The sequence below is a fragment of the Oikopleura dioica genome, chromosome PAR (assembly GCF_907165135.1).
Source record: "Oikopleura dioica chromosome PAR, OKI2018_I68_1.0, whole genome shotgun sequence".
NCBI classification, from domain to species: Eukaryota; Metazoa; Chordata; class Appendicularia; order Copelata; family Oikopleuridae; genus Oikopleura; species Oikopleura dioica.
Window position 1 is genome coordinate 17,052,085 of NC_137293.1, and position 8,249 is coordinate 17,060,333.

General features: G+C 40.9%; 3 protein-coding genes across 3 annotated transcripts; all 3 read right to left on the bottom strand.

Moving 5' to 3' along the window:
• Nucleotides 1-2,722: 2,722 nt before the first annotated feature.
• Nucleotides 2,723-3,252, bottom strand: LOC145702159 (uncharacterized). The gene is made up of 3 exons (XM_081779367.1): nucleotides 3,247-3,252; nucleotides 2,884-3,162; nucleotides 2,723-2,833 (listed from the first exon to the last, which is right to left on the bottom strand). The coding sequence occupies exons 1-3, from the start codon at nucleotides 3,250-3,252 to the stop codon at nucleotides 2,723-2,725; spliced, it is 396 nt and encodes a 131-aa protein (XP_081635493.1).
• Nucleotides 3,253-3,500: 248 nt separating this feature from the next.
• LOC145703028 (uncharacterized) lies at nucleotides 3,501-4,792 on the bottom strand. Its single transcript, XM_081780336.1, has 7 exons — nucleotides 4,666-4,792; nucleotides 4,508-4,619; nucleotides 4,356-4,466; nucleotides 4,088-4,314; nucleotides 3,924-4,048; nucleotides 3,772-3,883; nucleotides 3,501-3,729 (listed from the first exon to the last, which is right to left on the bottom strand). The coding sequence occupies exons 3-7, from the start codon at nucleotides 4,382-4,384 to the stop codon at nucleotides 3,617-3,619; spliced, it is 606 nt and encodes a 201-aa protein (XP_081636462.1). The 5' UTR covers nucleotides 4,385-4,466; nucleotides 4,508-4,619; nucleotides 4,666-4,792; the 3' UTR covers nucleotides 3,501-3,616.
• Nucleotides 4,793-5,146: 354 nt separating this feature from the next.
• Nucleotides 5,147-7,479, bottom strand: LOC145702160 (uncharacterized). The gene is made up of 6 exons (XM_081779368.1): nucleotides 7,272-7,479; nucleotides 7,092-7,231; nucleotides 6,939-7,020; nucleotides 6,757-6,896; nucleotides 5,328-5,472; nucleotides 5,147-5,283 (listed from the first exon to the last, which is right to left on the bottom strand). Exons 1-6 carry the CDS (start codon nucleotides 7,417-7,419, stop codon nucleotides 5,147-5,149), a joined length of 792 nt encoding a protein of 263 aa, XP_081635494.1. The 5' UTR covers nucleotides 7,420-7,479.
• Nucleotides 7,480-8,249: the final 770 nt, after the last annotated feature.

An 8,249-nucleotide genomic window follows, 5' to 3' on the forward strand; every position in this document is an offset into this window, starting at 1 on the left:
ACCATTTTTTCCTTCGTACATTGTATCGAAAGATCCACAATATGGACACAAATGTGTGTCTGGGTCTGGCGAAATTCCTGCATCCAAGAACATTCCTGGCGGGTTGCAAATGCATTTCTCGCGATCTTGGTCGTAAAATGAGTTAGCTGGGCAGCAAAGAAGCTCTGGCGTATTTTTGGCGAAATTGAAGAGCCATGGACAGTCCCCGTTGCATTGGCCGTCTCCGAATGGGTATTGTCCATCAGAGCAGACGCAACCCATTTGATTGTCACTCCAGTGCTGATTCGCTGGACAACATTGGATATTATCATACATATCGGTGAAGGAAGTTAAGCCATCGGGACATGGCGGACAGACGTAGTTTTCCATGTCAGCTTCGATTCCGTTTTCGCACATGCAGATACCGTTCATGTTGTTGAAGCCGGTGAAACCATCGTTTGGACAGCAAATGACTCCGAATTCATTCGACTGGTACGTAGTTCCCGGTGGACAATCACCATTGCATTCGCCATTAGCGCCGGGAGGGTCTCCGTTCTTACAAACGCAAGATTGTCCGTCGAATTGATGATTCTGACCGCAGCAGTGGATGTTCTTTCCGTTGTCGTAGTGGACAGTCATAGATTGAGGACAAATCCCACAAGTCGATTCACCGTTAACTATTTGTGGCTCCATATTAATGTAGTTCCCATTTTGGCAAATACATTTTTTCAGGTCATTGTCATAATCGGATCCGATAGGACAGCACTCTCTCTCTGGAGCTGGGCCGGCAAGATACCAACCAGCAGGACAGTCGCCATCACATCCCGTCCATCCGTGCGGCATCGATCCATCTGAACACTGACATCCGGCAAAATTGAAATATCTTCTGTTTTCTGGGCAGCAAGTTGTGTCGTCGTGATTCATCCAAAAGGGAACTTCATTTTGAGCGCAGCCGGTGCAAGAGTTCATTGATGTGGCTTCGTTACCACTGTTTGTGCAGAAGCAAACCAACGCAGGACTATTATACTGAAGCTCAGATCCAACAGGACAGCATGATTTAACGTTTTTGTAAATCGGGATTCCAGGTTTCCGATAGATAGAAGCCAGGATCGCATTCACCGTAGCACTCTCCCCGAGGACCAGGCGGTTGTCCGTCTTGGCACAAGCAAACACTTCCTCCGAAGCTGTACTGACCTTCAGGACAGCAGATTGGTTCCGAACTACCAGGACTAACGAAAGGAACCAACTCTGACGAGCAGTAGTAACAGCCGCGTTCAGGATGAGGTGTATCTCCTGCATTCGGTTCCGGGCCAGTTCCACCATTCCATCCATAGTCGCATCTGCATCGTTGTTCACAAGGGCTGTTGTCAAACCACGAGCCAACGGGACAGCAAAGACTGTCACCGTCAAGACTGTAGCCATAAAGATATTCTCCAGTAGGGCAATCTCCTGGGCAACCGTAGCCTTGGTCTTCCGCTCCATTTGGACAGGCACACTTTTGCATGATGTCACTCCACACGTGATTTTTTGGGCAACAAACTTCTACGCCGTTGTCTTTCTTTTGTTTGTGATGATTTGTTGCGCAAAATGGGCAGTTGCCGTCAACATCTGGTGCGGTCGGGGGAGAGAGGTTATCGCAAGCGCAGCCGACAAAGCCGTTGTTGTCAACGAAAGATGTTCCAGGAGGGCAGCAAGTGATTTCAGGATACAATGAGCCGAGAGTTGTTCCAGCTGGACAGTCTCCAGGACATTCGTTAGTGAACATGTCTGGCTTGTTGACCCCATCCTGGCAGAAACAAGTCCCAAGAGTCTCGTTGTACGTTGATTGCCCAGGGCAGCACTCGATTCCGTTGAAGACTTCGAATTCTCGGAAACCAGGGGGACAAACAGAACATTTTCCGATGCTTTTATAGGGTTGAAAATCTAAAGACGACTAGCGAAGAATGAAAAAAGAAATGTTAATTGATCATGTTATCATTTTTTTAAATAAAGACAACCGTAGCTTGAATCGACTGTTTGCCAGTTTCCGAACTGATCCGGGCATTGAACTTGATCTCGGCAGGTGTTGGGGTCCCAATGGTATGACGCACCCTGGGGAAGACAGAACCAGCCTTCATCTTCTGACCAGTAGAGCTTTGTCCAATATGGACTCTTTGGGCAGTCCCCGGGACATTCGTTTGGCTCAAGACCATTCGCACCAGGAATTGTTAAATCTTGACAAATGCACATTGAGAGTTTAGTGCTCCAAACTGTGTTGTGTGGGCAGCATTCTGTTCCGCTATTTTCCGTGTTCCAGAGACTACTCCCTTATTTATGGTTTTCAGAATTCACGGTGTGCATTTACAATGTATCAAGCTATGATTCGTGAAAAACCATGCCTTTAGGACATTCCTTGCAAAATCCATCTTCATCAACTTCTTGCCCGCCGCACATGCATGAGTGTGACTTTGAGTCGTAATACGCATTTTGGTGACAGCAAGTGATCGGATCGCTCAGAACTTGAACGAAATCAATTGGGCAGTTGTTTCGAGGAGTTGCATCAGCCTCGGCAACTTCTGGCTCTGATTCGGGCTTGGTTAGACATCCTTTTTGATTTCCAATAGCTTGGCGAGTTCAAATAAATAAGATTGATTTTTAGAAAATGATTAAGGAAAACTGGCTTTTGATAAATTTATAAGACGTTTTTTTTTCTTCAAAATTCAAATTAAAATATTCTCAAACGTTTGTGTTTGATTTGAACCTTTCATGAGATGCTGCTAGGATCACATTCACAGCATCCATTCGAGCCACATCTCAGTCCAGGTTGAAACGACTCGCAGGATGCATCATCGCTGCAAGTTCCGAAGTAGCAGCTCTTAATTTACTCGTCTATATTTTTTCGCGATCATTTATTTAGCTATCTACCTCTCCGTCGCTCCCAGCTCCAGCTTTTTCCTCGCAACCGTCCATAGGATCGTTGTTTTTATCGACGAAGCCATCGGCACAGACACACTTATTTATCGAGAGATCACAAGTGAGTCGGGCTGCTCTACTGTCCTCAAAGCCCGGCTTCTGAGCAATCTTCCATATGGAACAGGCCTTGTCTGACTCGCAAGCAAGAACTGGCCAATAGTCGCCGTCGTCGGTGAAGAATCCTACGCCAGGTGACCCGGCAAGGGCAGCAGGGAGGAAAAGCGCAGACAGCTAAATTAATCGTTACATGATTTTTGAAAAATCTCTGGCGATTCTCTTTATCTTGAATATAAATAAAATAAACTCAGAAAATACCTTCATCTCTTCGCCTACAAAAGATGAACCAAGCGGTCGGTTTTAAAGGCAGCCTGTCAGGATTTATTCGATATTTGTCAGAAGGCCGCATTTAGTCAAAAACAAAGTCATGAAGAAGGTGGGGCCGTCTGGCCTGTTGAGAAAATCTGGGAATATCAAATTCAGCGCTGCCAAGTTATGACAAGTCAAAATAACTCGGGCAAGAAAATTCATCAACGAAAGTTTAGAGGTTGAATCGGAATGATTTTCTTCCATACGATTTGTTTATTATGCGAGCTAGAATAATATATTTTTATAACATTCGATTGAAGGATTTATATTTATGAAAATAAACAGGAAGATTTCTGAAAATGCACTTCAGCAGAATTTATTAATTGATAATCGAAATCAGCTGTCGAACACCCTCGATTGATTCAGCGATTCCAACAGCGCTTTGAAGAGTTACGCTGGAAATCTTCAGTATGGATTCAATCGTTTCAATTACTTAAAATAATTCAATTTAGTGAATTTCTTTTAAAATCTTACCTGCGTTTGCTTGTTCTTCAAGAATTCTCACAAGAATTTTACCAATCGAGGCCAAAAAGCCAGCGCTTTTGTCCATCGCCCACTTTTTAAAATCTTCTTTCGTTTTTAGAGACTTTTAAAATTTCATTTTTAATAAAATTTTTCCTTCCTACTTTTGGAGAATAATCAATCAAATCAGGGATGAACTCAGCGATATTTCTGGAAGTAGTTTCGTTGAAGAAAATTCCCGTTAATTCCATTAGCTTGTAATCAAACTTGTAATTTGGTGGCAGAGACGCTTAAAAACTCGCTTTCTTTATAAATTATGAATTATTACCTTCCGAAAGAACGCCGTAAAAATGAATTTCAAACCCAAAGACGATATTTGCTACTTTCGCCCATTTAGCAATTAACTCTGCTTCTCCCCTCGCAGATTCTGGAAGCAGTTTTGCAAGACTTTCAAGAGTTCCAACGACGCTGTCTGTTAGGTACTCCTTGACTTCTATCTGCCGCATGAGTATTTGATATGTTTCGGAGAAGATTTGAAGATTACCAGAAGAATTGCTAGAAATTTAAGTTTGATGCGAAAATAAGAAAATATTTACGAAGAAACATGAACAAAGTACTCGAGCATCTTCGTGAGAGGCTCGATCAAAGCGTCGACTGCATCAGTAACTGAGTTGGCCGGGATTTGAAGCAGTTCGAAAAATGCAGGTCTAAACATTTGTATTCTTTGATTTCCAGCATTTCTACTTGCCCAATAATAAGATTGACTCTTTCCAAGAGACTGTCAACTTCTAGGGATGCTCGATAATCTTCAAAAATAAACTCTTTGAGCGATTTGCAGAAGTCATTTTTGCATTCATCGCCTGAAAGCTCAACAAATCAATCTCTTTTTTTAGCGACAAGTTTTACCTTCGAAGAGTTTCAGCAGCTCATCTAAATGTTCAAAAATCTTTTCAACCGATCTTTTGTTTGCTTTAGCAGCTTCAGCTACCGCGAAAAAAAAAAAAAAAAAAAAAAAAAAATAGCGCTTTTCTTGTTGCTTCACCGATAGCTGTCAAAAATTTTGCTTCCTCGAGATTTTCGGTCGACAGCGAAGCCGCAGATTCAGCGATCCATTGAACTGTGCTCATGTAGATTTCCGCAGCTTTTTTACTTATTTTTCCGGCAAGTTCAGTTGATTTTTCTTGATGAAAAAGCCCGATTTCAGCCAGTTCTTTTGCGTCATCAAAAAGCTCAAATGCTGGGTCGACAACAGTACTTTTGATTTTTTTCAGATTCAAATTTAATCCGATCAGCTCGGCCATGTTATTGTTCAAGAAGAGGTCCAAAACGGCCTGCAGAGCGGATTTCACAACGAAATCTTTCGCTTTGTCCCAATTATGAATACACTTTAATTCAGTTTCACTTCCGTCTTAAGGATTCTTCCTACAAATGTATTCACTTTTCCTTGTTCTTGGAGCTCCCGTAGGAATGGAACGATTTCGTATTGAACGAAGTCTTCTATGTTTTCATCATTAATGAATGATGCTAGAAATTTCAAGTTTTAATTAATTTTTTCAATAAATAATCACCTCCGAAATCAACGATAGCGATGGCGATAGTGATCAAGTCCTCAGTCTGAAGTTGGTCAGCCGATTCGATCGACGCAAAAACTTGCCAAATCGAAATTATTGAGTCTGATTGAGAAATAAACTTGATCGGCGACTGAGCGATTTCATCAAGAGCAGGGCTCTAAATAGACTAGTCCGGGCTCGGACTTAGTCCGAAGTCCGTCCGGTCTAGTCCGGCCGGACGGACCAGACTTCTGATTTTTGGCTGAGAAAATTTTCGGACTAGACCAGACCAGACTTGCCTTTTTCGCCGGACTTAGTCCGAAAAAGTCCGAAAAGTCCGAAAAGCTGGACCACTTTCAGACTTATGTTTTAGTCCGAAAAGTCCGAGAAGTCCGAGAAAGTCCGAGAAGACTTGACCACTTCCAGACTACTTACAGACTTATTTTCAGACCAATTAAGTCCGAAAAAGTCCGAAAAGTCTTCATTTTTCTAAGTGAAACCCTTAAGATAACATCATACACTTGATGCGGTCCCCTTGAAAAGGGTCTTAGCTTAATTTTCATCATAAAAATATTGATCAGTTAAGGTGATCATAATGATATAAATGATTGAAAAATATTTTCACTTTAACTTATCGTTGTGACACCCTTAAGAGGGAGGGGGTCGAAATTATTCTGCATGCAGAACTATTCTGCAAAAAATAGAACTATTCTGCAAAAAGTAGAACTATTCCGCGTTTCGCAGAACTATTCTGCAATTGTAGAACTATTCTGCAAAATACAGAACTATTCTGCACAAGTGCAGAACTATTCTGCATTGTGTTGAAAAGAAGATCTTCATTTAGAGACAAAATTTCACTGTTTGGAAGCACGCTGCGGGCCTACGGCCCTTGCGCGCAAATTCTGGTAGGGAACTCATTTCTGAAGGTGGCCAACTTTCTCTACTCTCGCGCCTCCTTTGATAAAAGTCGTTTTTCTTATATGCAGAACTATTCTGCATGCAGAATAGTTTCGAAGGTTTCCCCTTAAGAGGCCTGTGAGTTTGTTTTCCTTCTAGTGCCCTAGCAACTGTCGAGCTACGAAAGAATCAAAAATATCTCAAAAATCTTAAGGGGATCAACCCGATATCCGTTTTTGAAAAAGTCATTATCAATTGACGGAGGGGTCCTTAACCTTATCGACAATATTTCGAAATTTATTCAAATTTTTTATCGAAAATTTTTCGAAAAATTTTCGGATTTTTCGGACTAGACCGGACTAGACCGGATTTTTGGCTTTTTCTCGGACCAGACTTTTTCGGACTTTTTCGGACTTTTCCCGGACTAGACCAGACTTAAAGTCCGAGTTTTCCAATTCGGACCAGACCAGACCAGACTTGTAAATTTCGCCCAAGTGCCCGGACCTGGACAGACCGGACTTTTGATTTTCGCCTCAGATTTAGAGCCCTGATCAAGAGCTGGGTTGTCCTCCATTTTCTCCAAGAAATTCGCAAGAGTTTCAACCGCAAAAAGAGCCAAAGCCCCACCATCATCTTGTAGGTTTACATTCTGATAGGACCCGAAATCTTCTTTGAATCCAGTTAAAGTTTCTTAACCCAAAATCAAACCAGCAATTCATTTCAAAAATGGACCTTGTACCCATTCAACAGTAGGTAAAATCCAGAGGTCAGAAAAATCATCCAAGTCAAAATCAATGTCCTTCAAAAACGCTTCCTGAAAGGACAGTAAGACAAAAGCCAGTTTCGCACGAAAAAGATGCTCAATCGAGACAGTATTTCAAATACCTGTAACAAAGGGTCAGTCACTAAATCGTCAACAAGTTTTGTGACGTCTATCTTTTCCGATTCTTGTTCCACTGCTTCAGTTATCAGCGGAAACGCGACGTCCATCACATAGTCCAGTACTTTCTTTTTATCCAGTTTTTCTAACAGTAAATTTTTACACGAAATATTTTTCAGATAAACCTAGATATTCATTGACCGCCGAGTTATTTCCGTTTTTAAGACTGTTGAGCAGCGTGTCATAAATCAAGCAGGGAATAGAAACGATCGTGCAAGTGTACGCAGAACTCGAATTTGCCAAAAGGCGAAGAAAATTAATCGCAGAATCCATTTCTCTCGCATGTTCGAATCTGATTCTCGTGAAATGCGAATCCAAAGTACGAGGAGTTGTTAAGACAATTGTAGGATTTCAATATGGAGCTTAACAATGACTGGAGTGATTACAGAACCATCACTCCGGATGCTCGTCAGGAGTATTGTCCGACTTTGGGAGTCTGACGTTTGAGAGAAGTTTCGAAACGGAGAATATATTCTTCTCTCAACGATGCGCCTTGATAATGTTCTTAAGGGGTGGTGGTCAAGAAATTTTTTCGACTTTTTAAAATTTTGATACTATTTTTAGATTCCTTGATAAAAAGGAGCATTTTTGGTCCCTAGCTTTTTGATTGGACCAACTTTCTTTAAGAAAATTTTCGATTTTATGCTATAAAATCGCCATTTTCGGCGATTTTGAAACGCGTTTTTCGCACTAAAACCAACTCAAAATTTATATTTTATTGCTAAATAATGTTAATTAATCATATTTTAATTATTATAATTTAAAAAATTACGATTATTGTGATGTTTTCCAAAATTTCATTAAAAAATGAGTGAAAATGAAGATTTTTCAGAAAACAAGATGTTTTCATTCAATTACTAGTTTCTTTTCTAACAAGGTGAACTTTGTTAAACTAAGCCGCCCACACGCTTAAGGGTTCAAACTTTCCCCGGTTAATTTTATTTTGAAAAAATGATAAGGGGATAGAGTTTTTAGGTCAAGAGATGGGTCTACTCTGAAGGAATTTTTCACCATTTTTTCGAAAAAATTTTTTCAAACATAGCCGCCCACATAAATTGGACTTATTTTTGACTTATTTTCAATTAGAGAAAAAAATTTTTTGA